At 42.2% G+C, this 17,228-nt stretch overlaps 1 protein-coding gene across 1 annotated transcript in view; it reads right to left on the reverse strand.

Annotated features, from left to right (window-relative positions):
- Col25a1 (collagen type XXV alpha 1 chain) overlaps positions 1 to 17,228 on the reverse strand; it is a 392,115-nt gene that overhangs the window by 199,773 nt on the left and 175,114 nt on the right. Inside the window, exons 3-4 of the mRNA XM_075981333.1 lie at positions 6,101 to 6,145; positions 4,155 to 4,162 (exon numbers count right to left, since the gene is read on the reverse strand). Coding sequence (XP_075837448.1) covers positions 4,155 to 4,162; positions 6,101 to 6,145 — 53 coding nt within the window. The remainder of the gene's footprint in view (positions 1 to 4,154; positions 4,163 to 6,100; positions 6,146 to 17,228) is intronic.

A 17,228-nucleotide genomic window follows, 5' to 3' on the forward strand; every position in this document is an offset into this window, starting at 1 on the left:
CGGATTGCACACCTCAGAGGGGTTAAGCGACCAACAATAACATCATATCTCTGTCAATCATGAGCAATTATAGGCCTTGCTGGACCCATGCAAGTAAAACTGTCAGTCACAAAGGGGTCTCCTGACTCTTTCTCTGGCTACAGCTATTAGACCGGCTTGATTCTATGACCTGTGGATATTTGAGTGGGGCTTCCTTTTGGACAGAAGGATAGACTGTAAGACTGGGGGAGACATTTGCTCATTTTTAAAATCCTGATGTTATTCTCAGGATATATATATATATATATATATATATATATATATATATATATATATATCACACACACACACACACACACACACACACACACACACACACCAGGGGCTGGAGATGGTTCAATCGCAACGTGCTTGCTGTCAAGTCCAAGGGCCAGAGTTTGGATTCCCCAACACATATTAAAAGTCAGGCATGGGGGTGGAAAAAGCATCCTATTGGAAGGACAGAGGAACAAATTCCTGGAACTCAATGGGCAGCTCATATTGGTGAGCTCTAGGTAGAGTGAGCAACCATGTCTCAAAATCCAGTTGGACTACAAATGGAGAAAGATGCCTCATGTCAACCTCTGGCCTCCATTCATGGACATGTAGATTATCTGCATGCATAGCATGTGAGCACACACATACACAGATACATACACACACACACGCACACACACACACACACTATCCAAATCCGAAAGTATAATTTCTAGCTAGGAAACACAATGGTCAGACACATCACTCGAGTGAATATAGTGGTATGAGCAGAGCTTGATGCCTAAAGCACCTGCATGGGGTTCCTTAGAGCAGGATTCTACAGTGACACCTTCATGAGCAGATAGAAAAGCAGACAAATCACATTTATAATCATAAAACGGCTCTATTTCAGCTGTTCATAAATATTTTTGTCAAAACGGATTAAGGCTTATCAGCTTACTATGAAGTAATTGATCTGTGAGCTCTAATTCAAGTTGCATTTCAAGTCTTAAATTATAAATAACTGCAGTATACAAAACACAGACACTGACAAGGAAAGTGTGTAATTACGCGTACCCACACATTCTAGTGTGTTAGTCAAGTTTTCCAAAAAACATCAAACGAAGATAAAAATGAAAAGTTGATAAATTGTCCGATAAAGTATGTTTTTTGTTTTGTTCTTCTCATTCTGAGAACATTACTGCAAGAGGGTAACAAGAACCAGTTACATTCTAGCGAGAACAGAAGACAGTGAGATACGGCATCCTCCCCTGGGTCCGTCAACACATGTGGATCACGGCAGTGTGCCCAGTGCTGCCCTTTCTACTACCGAGTAACTCTGACAATAAAATAAAGGATGGGAAAATGCAGAGCTGGATGCAAGGCCACGCCTCTGCATTCTGTTCACAAGAAGCCCCAGTCCCCCAGGAGGTCAGCTAGAAAGATTCCTGGAGTCCTGGAGAACTTCATTCCTATAGGTTTTGTGCCAAGGGTTGCCCAGCAGAAGCAAGACTATAATCTCATCAGAGTACATGAAAAATAACAGAATGAAAACGAAGGCCATTGTGTTTAAAATGGTAACACACCTTGAGAGCCACACAGGAAGTAGTTTCACACTTGTGGAGAGAGCTGAGCACAATTTAAGGACACCAATGAGGGAAAGAAAATTTTTCTAAAAATAGGATTGCATTAACTTCAGACTTTGGTTCATGGAAAAGAATAAAAGGAAACCCACATATAAAATGAAAATGATGCTTAAAATAGGAAGTATAAGAACACCAGACATTAAAATTGCCGATAGTTGGATGTGTCTGTAGATAGGAAGAACATTGGTAGGAAGTCTGTCTAATCATAACAGTACCACTATTCATTAATATTTATTCAGACCATGGTAATCGCCTATAAAGCTACCTATTCTAAAGGAAAACTAGATGGAAGGCAGCTGCTTCTTAGAAATCCTGGGTGGGGGGGGGGTAAAAAAAATGAGGGGCTCAACAGAATTTCATTATGAGATCAGAGCCCCAGGCAGAGCAATACAAGCAACAAGATACAACTCCATTGCATTACAAAAGGCTGCATAGTTTATGTATTTTTCTTCCTTTTCTTCCAACTGCTAGTGTACCAGCTACTTTTCTATTGCTGTGATTAAATACCAGGACCAAAAAGGATTTATGTAAGGAGTTTATTCAGAATTATAGTTTAGAGTTCATCTTATGGGTAGGCGCGGCAGAAGCAGGCAGTCTGACTCCCTCCAGCAAAGTTGGACCTTCTACCTCCTCAAGCAGTGCCACCGCCTGGGGGGGAAAGTGTGCGCAAGCCTGAGCCTGTGGGGGACATTTCTCCTTTTAACTGCCTCTCATCTGATCCTCATGTGACCAGTTTGAACGGTCTCTTACTTAGCATGAAAACACAGGGTCACAACGTATGTCTTTGAAGTAGTTTGCTGCCCTCGTCATGGCGGCCTGTTTGAAATGAAGTTCAGATAGCGTGGAGGGGAAGTCACGCTTGCTTTATAATGTGAACATTTTACTTTGACTTACCAAGCTTGTAGTGTACATAATTATTAATGCCAGGGAACGTGATTTAACTATGGGCTACCTAATTTGTATAACAATGGTCTGTGTTTTAACACACTTAGGATTCATAAAGAACTAAGCATGAAGCTGAAATTATATAAAATCAGATGTATCCAACTGAATTTTAACCTCGCAAGCCCTTGGCTAAGCAGCCTTGTGGAATTAACCTCAGTGAACCTTAGGCTTCATCACTGGGCAATGGGGCTAGCAATATCAGAGGGCTGGCATGAATAAACATGAAATTTGGGGTACAAAGTCCCTAGACAATTGCACACCAGAGAGTTGAGACCTAATCAGTTCTTTCTTTCTTTATATACAGTAAGAAAAGATACACAAAATCTTATAGCAGAAAATCTGGGCTAAGAAATAGCCCAAGCAAACAAAGGTACCATGCTACATGTTGTTTTAAAGAATCAAGGAGGAAATACTTGCATCTTAAAGGTAACACCCTTGCAGACATGAGAATTAACTTCTTGATCTAACTGACAAATACAAATTCCACAGAAAGAAACCTTGAACACATTACTCCCCTGGTAACCTTGGGAGTTTCCTCAGGGGCAGTCATGTTTTGTTTTGAGTTTTAAAGGCAGACACTTAAGTATGAAGGCAGAGTCAAGGCTTCTAGACCTGGGCCATGCTGTCTACTTAGCATTGAGCAAGAGCAGATAAGTCAGTCACGGAAGCGAGATCATCGCAAACGTGATTCATGGCCCATCCTTGAACATGGCAGGAAGACTGCAGAAGATATTTAGAAGCCAATGCTTCCTCTGAACAAGTCAACAAGTGTGTGTTAATCCCTCTCCCCGGACTATGCTGGCCTCAGATAAATTGGCAGTGTAGAGCCTGGGATGAGAAACTATCTCAAGGCTAACGATCGTTGCTACTGAAAAGGCCCGGTGCACAGTATAAACAAGGGGGTCAGACAGCAGATAGCCAGGATATTACTCAAAAAAATGCATCGAGCACAAAGCTGACAAGATAATCTATTCCTGAGAGTGCACAGCGGTCTGGAATGCCACAGCTATGACCTACGCACGGAAAGAAAGGAGCACAAACTCTCCAAGGGCCACGTCTCAGGCTCCTTATGCAGGCAGGGCTCCAACAGACTTCAAAGGGAGTGCTGCCTAAGAAGGGAGGACCGGCCCCAGCGGCGCACAGGGGGTATCGCTTCCACGATCATGTTGCCATCTACATTTGGTGGACCGGCAAGTCCAAATATCTCAGCCACGAGTTTAAACAGATGGAAAAAGAAGTGTGAAATAGTTTGGAGACCTGCGTGTAAAAGCAACCTCAGGATTCCAGGAAAAAGACTCAAAACCAGGGGCTTCATGTGTTACCCCGAAGTCTCAAGAGAGTAATCAGTGTGTGACAACATAAAAAAAAAATAAAGCCCACCCCCAAAACTGCGTTCTAGTATAGCACATGACCCAAAATATTCTAGTAAAGAAATCATCTTCCTCATTTAAACATTCGTAAAAGGTCAATCCTAAATGAAGCTTCCACCATATCTGTTTTTAACGAGGTTTAAACATACGTGGATCCTGGTTAATGTAGAAAGAGCCGAACTCATCAGACTATACTTACAGGAGGACCTGTTGGGGGGTGAAAAGAGAGAAAGAGAAATTAGTGAATATAAATGTTAAAATTAATTAATAGATAACAAATCATTATAACCACCAACACAATACTAAGGATACAAAGGGGACTTACAACACAGTAATTCCTAGATGTTTTCTTTACATCATAGACTTGGAGATGACAGAAAAAATAAATTTATGCCCAAACACAAATTGTGCCTAGAATTTGGACAAACTGTCAGGTTCTCCAAAGCCTACTAATATGCATCTAAGAGACTTGTGAATTTGAAATACAACTACATAATACAAGTGAGTCTAAGTAAAATACGAGCCAGGAGAACCTTGACTGCGTTTGAAGGCTACTCCAGAGACCTGAGCTTGATAAACACAGTCAAATGAGCAAAGCCTACCATCGGCCGAAGGCTTTCCTTGAAGAGTGTCCTTCCTTCAATGCTTCCCCCTATACATAAAAGCCCAGGCCTAGCAACTCTGTAGGTTTCTTTAAACCAAAGCCCAGGCAAAAACTGAGAGCATTTCTGTATTTCACGCACCATATGCTCTAAACGCCAACTCTCAGTGACTAGGCATTTGGAAGGTGATTTTTAGCTTGTCTATAGAACTTTGCACAAGTACTCAATTTTCATCTTCCCCCCTCAATCTTTTGAAGAAGATTACTTTGGTGATTGCTTTATCATTTCTTTTCCCTCAAGATTACTTGGGGAGAAGGGAGAAGGGGAACCAGTGGGAGTGTAGGAAGCATGAGGTGGTGTAGGGATTGGTGGAGTCAGACAAATGGGAACAAACGGTCGTAACACGTATGTATACGGACACAAAAATGACGGGTCCCACTGCTTTTCGTGCTAACCTTAACGTTTAATTTTTAAAGAACTCTATTACAAACTCTGCCCGGCCATCCAGATTCAGGGTGGCCCAAGGCCAGCTTTTGAGAATACTTGGGAACCAGCAGCCACCCTCCCCAGCTGATGAATTTTCAGAATCCCTTTCATGTTCTCATCTTTTCTGAAAGGGTGTGGGGAAATGGAATATCCCAGATTCAGCCCACTGCCTGGTCTTCCTGACAGAGACAGCTCTACTATTTCAACGACTGGTCAGTCATTGTCTTAAATATTGATAAAAACTAACACTAGAGAGTGCAGAATCCCATCTCAGAGCTGGAGTCACCATGAAAAGAAGACCTAATGTCCTCATGAGAAATAGCTCATGGCTATTGACCCGTCTAAAATCTGAGACTTCTTAGAGTAAGAGCAGTAACTGACCTCCCTTATTGCTATATCTTGATTTCAGAAATATTACTTTGGCCTTTTCTACTTTACCTTACCTATAGGAATCTGTCCCGAAAGCACAAGCTACTGAAGTGAGCATCGGGAGAAATGATTGTAATAGCCGTGGCCAAATCAGTCAACTGCCCCGTTTCCACAATGACATCACAGAAACCCTGAGACTAAGGATGCTGCTCTAACTACTGAAGCTCCATGGCTGTAGCAGGAGACACCCTAGAGTCAGTAAGAACAGTGGAGCAGTATGACTTACTATGCCCACTGGATAAAATAGCAGAGCTTTCCAGGGTGCCCTCCTTAAAGTGCTAAGACAGATAAATACCCCTCAGCTGGTCACCCAGAGAGAGGACACATGGCGATGTGGTCATAGCATGTGTGGGTGAGAACCCCAACAAGGAACACAGGCAAGGTAGACTTTGATGGCCAAGCAAGCTAGAACAGGGGTGGAAGAGTCTGTAGTTACCACAATAAACAACAGTTTGCCAATACTTCCTTCCTAAAGTTTGTTGATATTAGGGTCTATTCTTAAATTCAAAATCTAGACTAGACTTGCTGAACATATGCACATCTTCCAACAAGGGAATAGTACCATTGGTTAAGGGGAAAAACCATAACTCCTGAACCAGAACTTTAGTAACGTGAGACAGTCACTTACCAGACTCTCCTCTTCGGCCTCTCTTCCCTCGTTTCCCCGGAGGACCTGAAATATAAGAGATTACTTGTAGTACAGTTCCATTTTTTTTTTTACTGGTTGTATAATGGCTACTACATAGTTTCTCCATTTCCACTCCCTGCTTTGCACCACCAGATTTAGGAAAGGGACCCAGGGCTTGTGAAGGTCAATACTCTTCCAGCATAGCTAAGCTCTATTTCATCCCCACCGCTGGTCTAGACAATCATCTACCACAAAACACTACAAAATCAGAATTTCTACTCATTCCATTTACATACCATCAATACAGAAAAGATTTGCTAAAGCAAGGAGTTGAGGTGTCATTTTTTCTGAAGGTCTCAAATTATAAGGACCAAATCTAAATAACTATTATTTATCTTCAGTCAGGTTCAACATGATTCTTCTGAAACTATTGGATAGCAATTAATTAAACACATACACAAAAAGGAATGTATTTGAAAGATATTTCTGTTAAATGTGAATGTAATAGAATTCCTTGATATCGCCTGAATAAGTTAATGACCCCATTAAATGCATTCTGTGTATGTGAGTGGTTACTTTTAAGTTTGATTTTTCTATAAAGACAAAATCATTATCTCCTAATGAACAGTTAGCCTCAATGGTGATGCAATTCAAAAAGTAGAAAAACAAACAACAAATAAACAAAAACGTCCTTAACTTTTTTATTTCAGTGAGTTGCCTATAAGGACAAGCAAGCCAGACTATATCAGATTTAGTGCATCAAATTCTAGCCAATTTCACTTCAAGACAGTGTTCTCAATTACACTACTTCTATCTGCATGTCCTGGGGTAAAAATAGCTTCTACTGAATTATGGCTCCAGTGAACAGAAGAGAGTAATCAGCCCACAGTGAGGACAGAGGGCTTATAATACTTGCTGGGAGAAAAAGCCAAGGAAAACAGAGTACTGCCTGCTGCCAAAAAAATGAACTGCTGAGTAGAGCTCAGGGCTTCTAAACCCCAGAAAGTTCCAGAGACATGGCGACTGTCATCATGAGTCTGAGTTATCATCCCACCAGATGCTACCATGAGTGGGGGAAACACTAGTGGGCCACCCAGCTTCTCCTCTAGCCTCGCACGGGGAAGTATATCCATTTGTGTTGATAGCGGGGTAAAAAATTAAATATATATAATCAAGCACTAAAATCAATTGAAGATATTAGGAGACCCAGCTTTACAGCAAAACCCAAACCATCAGTAGACTTTTGGGTTTCTTTCTGTATTCTAGAATAAGAGGAGAATTCATGCACACTCATTCCCAAGGACTGGGACAGGAAAATCAAATAAGTGAACAAACGTGATAGGACCTTCCTTTATAAGACAAATATATATTTATACACTTGCCCAAACTCACACACGGACCTTTGTATTGACAGACTCCAGTATTTATAACGCCTTAAGATTATAACTCAGGCACTGGCTTTGTGGGAGCCTAGGCAGTTTGGATACTCAACTTACTAGACCTGGATGGAGGTGGGCGGTCCTTGGACTTCCCACAGGACAGGGAACCCTGATTGCTTTTCGGGCTGAGGAGGGGGAGGGACTTAATTGGGAGAGGGGGAGGGAAATGGGAGGCGGTGGCAGGGAAGAGACAGAAATCTTTAATAAATAAATAAATTTAAAAAAATAAAAATAAAAGCGAAGCTGGTAAACTAAAAAAAAAAAAGATTAGAACTCAGATGTTTGGTATAAAATCACTTAAACCAGTGAAACTTAGCAGACCCATGTGTGACTGACATGATTAATATTAGGAGCAGCTAACTGTTTTTCAAGCAGGGAACGTAAGAGTTCTAAGAATTGATGCATAATTCAAATGATAACAAGAACAATCCACATTTAAACTCATAGAAGAAGAAATTTAGTATTCAAAGGTAAGGAGACAGCGTCAGGAAGACCAGAGGCTCAAATACAATCAGAGACATTCTGACTGGCTGCTCACTTACCAATAAATAATAACTACTTATCCACTGGGGATTAGCTTACTTTCTTTTCTCTACGAAGATTCTCCCTTAAAACAGTAAAGTGCATGAAGCTAACACAGTAACTTTATTATGCTTTTTGAAGAGAATCTAAACTAAAACGAAATCCTCGCAAGTTAAGAAAGTGATCAAAGAAGCAAACTTTGTCTTCAGGAGACACCCAAAAGCCAGAGTCATGTTATTTCTGAACATGTCTTCTTCGAATATTCAATCACAAATCTTCTAGGAATCAATCAAATGTCACAGCGACTGTGGAACAAAAGGTAATGGAGAGGATGATGTCTCAAAGATGGCACCCGCTGAAGATGACAGAGTTTTATGAAGGATATCATATTTGAGAGCCAGTGAAGTCACACCAAGTTGTAAGATGAGAGTCTAAAATTAGTTTTGACTCTATGAAAAATATTGGATTGAGAGAGAGAATATTATAACGATAACTGGATGGAAAAGCCTAGAGTGAGTGACTCCTAATGTGAGAGAAGCAAGCTAAAGGACTGAACAAAATTCTCAGCAACACCTACATATCTTGTTGACAAAGAGTAGCCCGAAGTTTGAAGAAATCCAATGTACAAATAAAAACACTGGTCTTGCCTCTGATTTTAAGATCAGACCCAAAAGTGAAAAGCAGAATAGAAGAGATGAGCTGGATAATGAAAGACTGCAAAGCAGCAAGAAAGATGAAAATTCCCAGACCAAACTCATGGTGAGAGCTGAGAAGCTGGGCGGTGGTGATGCACGCCTTTAATCCCAATCCTCAGAAGGCAGAGGCAGGCTGATCTCTGTGAGTTCGAGGCCAGTCTGGTCTACAGAGTGAGTTCCAGGACAACCAAGGTGACATAGAGAAAACCTGTCTCAACAACAACAACAACAACAAACAAACAAACACCCCCAAAAGTGTGGGGAAGGGGAACTGACAAAAGGTAGTGACCTTATCCATCCATAAAGGATAACACTGTCCAAACTCTTGTTGTTTTATTTCAAAATGTTTTATTTTGAAATTAGCGTAATAATTGGGCTTCCATAAGGCTTCTCTATTCACCCTTAGTTTTAGCTATCCCATCCACTCCCCTCTTCTCTCCCTAACTCACCACCCCCAGGCCTGCTGAATCTCTTAACCCTCGTGATTGCTCCTCTTCTTTCTTCTTCCCTGTGTTCTGTTATCCCACAACTGGGAAACAATCAGGTTGTGGTCTCCCGTATGGATTTTTGTACCCTCCTCCTTTGGGTGAGCCCTGTCCTTTACACTCCTTGATTTCCCCCACACCCTTCCCTGCCTACGCCTCCCTGCCTCCTTCTCACCTTCCTGCTTTCATTTCACCTGTACTCCACTATCTTCCTCCCTTCACATGCCCTCCCAAACCCCTTCCTAGTTTTCCCCCTCAACTTGTGCTCCAATTTAAATATGCAGATAAAATACTTGCAAGTAAGCTCTGTGTATGAGAGAGAAGAGGTAGTGTTTGCCACTTGGTATCATTTTCTTTCCAGCTCCATCTATTTACCTGCAAATTTCATGATTTCACTCTTCTTGATAGTTGGGTAATACTCCACTATGTACACATGCCACACTCTCCTTGCCCAAGCTGTCAAAGCAAAGGGGAGAACTGGGGACTGAGTGCTGGTCAGAGAGGAAACAAGTAAGCAGTAGCTCTCAGATGCACAAGAACTCCTGCGACTATCATGTGGGAGTAGAAAGGCCTGGAGGAGACATCAGTGCACGCTGGATGCTCCTCCAGACACGCTGGATTCTCCTCCAGACACTCTGGGATGCTCTTCCACACATGCTGGATGCTCGTCCAGGCACGCTGGGATGCTCCTCCAGGCATGCTGGATGCTCCTCCAGACACACTGGGGTGCTCCTCCAGGCATGCTGAATGCTCCTCCAGGCATTCTGGGGTGCTCCTCCAGACACGCTGGGGTGCTCCTCCAAACACGCTGGGATGCTCTTCTAGGCACTCTGGGGTGCTCCTTCAGGCACTCTGGAATGTCCTCTAGGCACTCTGGGGTGCTCCTCCAGACACGCTGGGGTGCTCCTCCGGGTACACTAGGGTGCTCCTCCCTGGACTAGCACTCTGACAGCTGCAGCTGTTGGTAGGGAAGCACCTGCCTGTCCACAGAGGTGATGGCAGGTCATCCTTCTTGAACCACCCTCTTCATCTTCAGCAGCCTAAACCAGGCTTTCCTTCAGATGTTTGGATTAACCTTACAAGCACATGCAGATCAATTTCAGAATCCCCCCCCCCCCCTGCCGCCTCCAGGCCTCCTAACTTGCTCGCTTACTTGATGCCTAGAATTCCTTCAAGGTGGCCCAAAGCTTGTTGTTCCACAAATAGAATCAAGAGGTTTATACAGCAAATGCCTGGCTAAAATGCATGCCCTCTATGATCATAAAATGTCTTTGTGTCAACATACTCAGGAGCTTGTACGCAACCTAAACAGTTCCATACTGAGCTTGACAGTCAGAGCACCCTGGTTGCCAAACTGGGTTGCAACTGTTTGGAGTCAAAAGTTTACTAGCTAAAGCAAGTTTAGAAAGTTCCTCATTTTAGTATGCGCTCTGTGCACAAGTACTCCTACAGCCAACACCATCTTCTCTGTGCGTCCTTCACTCCACACTCAGTACTGTGACTTGTCCTGCTGCTGCTGTTCATTGTTAAACCCTGCACTCTACAGACTGAGAGGCTGGACACGACCACCCGCAGAAATGTCCCAGGATGCTTCACTTCATCACTATCCTTCCTTGTATCTCAGAGGCCGGCTGTAAAGGTTTATTCTCTGCCCCATCACCATGTGTGAGCAGTCAAATGTCACCGCTAGCAACTGGCCCAGAGCCGCTTGTTTCGTATTTAGAGAATACGACCCCTGGTCTATTGGTACCTGCTAGCTTACTTCATAGCAAGTAAACATTTAAATAAACATTTCTTTTATTATTCATGTATTCACGTCCCTGGATTTTGTCCCACCAGGACTCTAGTTAGACTAAGAAAAATATATAAATCAATAATCTGTCAGTACAATTGCTCACTGTATTTTAGGGTAGTTTTGCTTGATTGGCATTTGAGAGAGTGTCTGGCTATATAGGCTGACTTGGAGGGTGCATGCTACTTAGCCCAGGTTGGCCACAAATGCCTGTCCTCTTGCCTCAGCCTCCTAAATGCTAGGATAAGAGTATAATCCGCAGCAACTGGTTGTACTTTGGCCATAAACAACCACCATGATGGCGCAGAGCTTCTATTTTTATGCCCTAAGTAGGTCATATGTTTTTAATAAGTTGTGAACATCTACAGTGTAAAATGGTCCTTTACGGTTAGAAAAGCTGTTCTCTCAAAGTGCTTAGAGAACTTTTTAAGATAAAATTTTAAAAAGCCAATGTTTAATTTTTTTGGATTTTTTTTAAAAAAAACGTTATGTTCAAATTTTTATAGGAAAAATTTGATGATTCCAAATAAAACTTCTAAAACCTAAAATATAAATTGTGTTCACTGAAGATAGTTAGTTGCTTTGTTTTGTTTAATGCGTGAGAGTATAGTTGGGTGGCAGAGTGCTTGCCCTACAAGCAAAAAACCCTGGGTCTGATCTCTGCCTTCCCAAACAAATGCGACCCACAGAAGGTGTTAAGAGAGAGGAAAGAACCCTCTTGAGTGGCAAATAAATGTAGATTCATCAACAACAGACCACATAAAGTCAGCTGAGAGGTCAAAGGCATGGTTATCCTTTACATGTAAAATACAAAACATTCTTGGAGGAGCATCCAAACCATTTTAAAAGTCGATGGTCTGGAAGAAAATGGAACAGTTATTCCAGAACATACTTATTAGGTGGGTTCTTAAACAGCAATGATTCTTTTCTGGCAAAGGGAATTTTTATGTTTTTTTAAAAAACTATCAGAAGTATGACTCTTGCTTTACCTAGTCATTTTAAAATAAAGCAGGGATATAATAATTGTCATTATTTTAATATATATAATATATGTAATATATAATAATATGCAATTATATATATTATTATAAATAAATGAGGGGATCTGTCATGACTGAGGCAAGTGTAGTTCCCACAGCTTTCCTATGAGAGGACTTCCATTTCTGATCAGTTTCTCTCCTAAATGGAGGTCAATAGTTCCAACCTCCTAGACTTCCAACCAGCCATTCACATCTAACCTCAGGTTAATCAAAGCCTTTCATGTTGACCCAGAATCAACTGGCATTTATAGATTGTATAGCTAGGAACACACACACACACACACACACATGCACGGCACCTGAAGACTCAGAAGAACATACTAAATATGACTATGCAAATGAAAGAAAGATTCCTAAGCCGAGTGCAAGCAAACTGCTAGGGCTTCCATATAGATTTTTTCCATCCAGATATGGAATTCCAGTAAATGATTGGTGTTTCGCTCTTCAGATAATAAATATGGAGCCTCCAGCAGAAAGACAGCCGCTCGCTGACTGAACGGGGCTGATGGAGCGCAGTTGTTATTTCTATCATTCTGTCCCCACACGTAACGTGTTTCATTATTAAGCTACCAGAGTGCTTTGCCCTGTGATCCGACAGGGGATTTATCATGACAGCTTGTTTCTTTGAGTTTCTAGCCACAGGGGAAAAAGCCTCAAGACATGGTGGCAGAGGAGCAGAAAGCAGGCGTGCATCTTTGTAGATTATGTACCACCTAACAGGGTTTTTTGTTTTGTTTTTTTTTTTTAAAGGATTCGTTACCAAACTCCAGGAAGAAGAATTAGACGATCTCATTAGCTTGCATGTTTTTTTTAGCAGACTCTCTGGTAGCTGACAAAGGTTCTAAAGGGTTGGTAAACAGAAAGAATGAACCAGAAGCTCAATGGAGGGAGATAGTAATTTGAGTTCTTTTGTTTTACAGCGTGATTAGCATAAGACAATCCAGAAAATGGAGCAGGTTAACTAGGCCTTTGTACTATGATGCCCTCTGACATCAGAGGGAAAAAAACCTGTAAAGAAAATATTATTACAATAAATACAGAAGCAAATGTGATAGTGTCTGAGCGCGCTCTCTCTCTCCTCTCTCTCTCTCTCTCTCTCTCTCTCTCTCTCTCTCTCTCTCTCTCTCTCTCTCTCTCTCTCTCTCTCTCTCCTGGTTTTTAAATTTAGCAATAGGTAGGTGTCAGAACACGGTCCAAGGATGGAATCCTGCGAGAATTCTAAGTACTTGTGAGGAAACTCCAAGAAAACAAGAGTCTTGTGGCCACAGCTCCTTCAAAACACAGAACTGTTCTTAGAATGTGTTTTCAGGCTCCTCCCAGGTGCAGCAGGTAGGAGTGAGCTTACCTCAGCTGCTGCTATTCATGTGCCTCTATGGAAAATCATGTTTTTTCCCACACGCAGCTTGTCCTTGTGATTGTATACTTTACTCCAGGGGACTCTTCTTAAACCTCAGAGTATAAATTGTCTGATGCTCTGAATAAAACTGGTTCTTGCACGACCCTTTGTCCTGCCTCATTTTAGGCCTCACTCTCCCAGGCTCACACTGACAACTAGAGTGGTAAATAGGTTCATTAGGTATCTTTTAAAATACAAAAGAAACCACCATGATTGAGATGATTAGAAAATACACATTAAGTTCCTTAAATAAAGAGTTATTGTGTAAACTAAGTTCAATAGAATACATTTTCACATATACTTTTATCTTTATCCCTATTTGAGTGGTAACAAAAATGAAGAAATTGAGAACTTAATCCATTTTGACATGACCTATATCCCATCCACATGCATATTTGTGAATATACATGACCTAATCAGGTTCAGTCTGCTCCCATGAGCAGACACCTCATTATACAATCATTAGTATGGAACTGTTAAGTTCTGCTGGTACGCTTTGAAGTCGGTTGTTAATGCTAGCGTGAGAAAGGATTACTATGAATATAATAAATCCTCTAGACATCTGACTGGAAGTTACTGTTCTCTGAATATATTATGCTAAAATAAACGTGGGCATATCAAAAGCAAGTCTTGACTGTTAAAACATTTAAAGTCAAAGTGTGAGCGGCTCATGCCATTAGCACTGCACGTGAATGTTTGGTTTGTTCCTGGGAAGATGGAAAGAATAACATTAGCTTGTACCTAACGGCATCATGATGCAGATGGCAATGGTCATACCATAGTCACCCACAGGACAGAGGAGAAGCAGCACAGCAGAGAGGAGACCTCTTCACTTGACCCAGAAACAGTGCATAGAGGGATGAGACAGCCTGGAGTAAGGAACAAACACACCCAGCCCTGAGCACTGCCGCTAACCATGTAGTCACTGAGGAAGGACTTACATTTGCAATGGGGCTGGATGAGTGCCATAGGCAGAGGTTCCTGAACCCTTTAACTTGAAGCTATTAGGAAATTCTCTGGGAAGTCACAGGAAGGAACTAAATATTGGCTAGCCAGATGATGTTCTCAAGAAAGCCATGTGGTACAAAACTAACAGGGCAGCAAGGTGGGTAATGGGTCTTCCCCAGAAGCTGAGGCACATGATGATAAAAGGAAGGGGGGGTGTAAAATAAAGGTACTGAAGGTAATATTCGACAAAGTGAGTCAAGATGGTAGGTTTAGATGATGGCCGGAGGGTGGGGGGCAAATTGGCAAAGTCAAACAGCGACAGGCCATCTCCAAATTAGAGCCTTGTAACATTAAAGTGTTGATAACAGTACATGCAGGTGTACACACCAGTAAGTTCAACAAGACTTCCCTGTTATCTACGCAAACATCAGGTGTCAGTCTTGGAAGCAGTAAGAGAACACTGGTATGTTAATACCAACTAAATCCCCTGCTTTTTGTAAGACGAGAGGCACCAGCGTTTAAAGTTTAAAAAAAAATGCATCTGTTCAGAGAACACTATTTTTTTTTAATTTGGCATATAGAGAAACTGGAGGTCAGTTTCATGAATACGGTTATGAATTTCTACCCACTGAGTGGTATGAATATTTTAGCCACTATATAACAACATACCCTAAAACTGAGACCAGATCAACTGAGATTCCATAGCTCTTCCTCCTGACTAATTGTAATCCATGAAATCTTTTCAGGTTTTTCCACCGACAGATGGTACCTTGATTCAGAATTTCCACTAGGAATATTGATTTGAGCCATCTTTGAAAGAAGGAAACAGCAGATCCTAGGAAACCAGATTCCATGTACCTTGCTGTTGTTTTTACAGAATCGTATGCCTGTATTCTGCAAGATGGAAGGACTATCCGGAACTCTGTGTTACCTGCAAACAACATGCTTCTTGGATAAACAAAGACCATTTCCACTAAACAAGCACACTTGCTGTCTAGAGTGGCAGAGAGAAAGTGTGGTTGTAAGAGCAGTAACCCACACAAATGCCAGTTAAGTATGGTTAGGTGTGGTTGTAAGAGCAGTAACCCACATAAATGCCAGTTAAGTATGGTTAGGTGTGGTTGTAAGAGTAGTAACCCACGCAAATGCCAGTTAAGTGTGGCTGTAAGAGTAGTAACCCATGCGAATGCCAGGTCAGTTTGCTGACCTTCTGGCCAAGGTGCAAGTGTTTTCATTCTACAGGCATAATAGTGATCGCCAGGGCCTGAGGAAGGAACGAGTAAAGGTGGTGCAGCAGAGGGCAGTAGTCAGAAAGCCAGTCAGGGCTCACAATGCCGTTAGATTTTTCAGGACTGTGGCCGGAAGTAGGGTGTGGTGATGAACAGAAGCAATTATACTGCGCTTCCCGCCGGCTCGGCTAACCCCTTGGACTGATGGCTGCAGCTGAGAAATTCCAAAGGGATTGAGGAGGGGAAGTGCTCAGGCTATGATTGCAGGCACACAAATCCCTCTGGAGCCCTAATCATTCCCCCTGGGTATACGCAACCATGAAGCCCAGTTGTTTGATCTTACGACATACTCCGCTCCCTCGTGGAGAGATGGGAGGCTCGGAGGAAGTAAGGATGCTTGGAGTCAGTAATGCCACAAGTTGTAATGAGCAACAGTTGGCCTTTGGTCAGAAGTTATAACCGGACGGGGCAAGTTCATGTTCTAGAAAAATGTAAACAACTGTCTTCTACATGCATTTTGTTGTGTTTATAGTGCTATGAAATATTGCTGCAGTGACAAAATAATACCAAACGGCTGACAATGTCCTTACATGCTTTCTCAATGTGTGTTCATATATAAGACTAAACTCCATTAATTCCACCCTAACTCTCCTATTAGGTAAAATAATCAATCACTGACCACTAATTAGAAGAAACCAGGTCCAGATAACTATTCAACAACTTCTGTCTTCATATAAAGACTCTCCGGTTTGGACACCGGGGAGAAGATGTTGAACTATGATTGACAAGGCGTTCTTTCAGATGTCAGGAGTCATGGTTTGGTAGGATCCTTTTATTATTATTATGTCAGAGCAGCAATCAATGATAAAATGTGATTTGATTGGATTAACAGTAGCACATAGCCACCCTTGGTAGTGTTGGGTGTTGTGCTGAACCCGCGTGCGCTGTCAGTCACGTAAATCCAAGCCTGGAGCTGAGCGGAATCCTATCAAAGTCTTCTCTGTGTGTCCCACCTGCCCGAGGGTGACACACAGATCATCGGATGTTAGCCCCAGTGACAGCTGCAGAAACTTACTCAGTGAAGTTAAAATAAGCAGCAAGCTAGACCTGTGGTGATGGAAATGTCTGGATGTCTCTGTCTCTCCTTGTGGTGTGTGCATATGCACACATGTGTCTAAGTACACACGCATGTCAGCGTGGAGACCAAAGGTCAACCTTAATGTCACTTCTCAAGAGGCATCCGCCTTGTTTTTGGAGACATGGTTGGTTTCTCATTTGCCTGGAGTTCACCAACTACGCTAGACTATTGAGTGCCACCAATGCTACCTGTCTTTGCCTTCCAGCTCTGGCATTATGGAGCGCACAGTCACATGCAATGCCACCCATCCCACCTGTCTCTGCCTTCCAGCTCTGGCATTACGGAGCACATGGCCACATGCAGCTCTTCTTGACAGATTCTAATCCTCATGCTTACACAGCAAGCACTTTGCTGCCTGGACACCCTCCCTGGCCCCTGAACATTCAGTTTTTTAAAAAATGGAGTAAATGAAGACCAAACCCAGTCAGTCCTAAAGCACTGGTT

The sequence above is a fragment of the Microtus pennsylvanicus genome, chromosome 7 (genome assembly GCF_037038515.1).
Source record: "Microtus pennsylvanicus isolate mMicPen1 chromosome 7, mMicPen1.hap1, whole genome shotgun sequence".
Lineage (NCBI taxonomy): Eukaryota > Metazoa > Chordata > Mammalia > Rodentia > Cricetidae > Microtus > Microtus pennsylvanicus.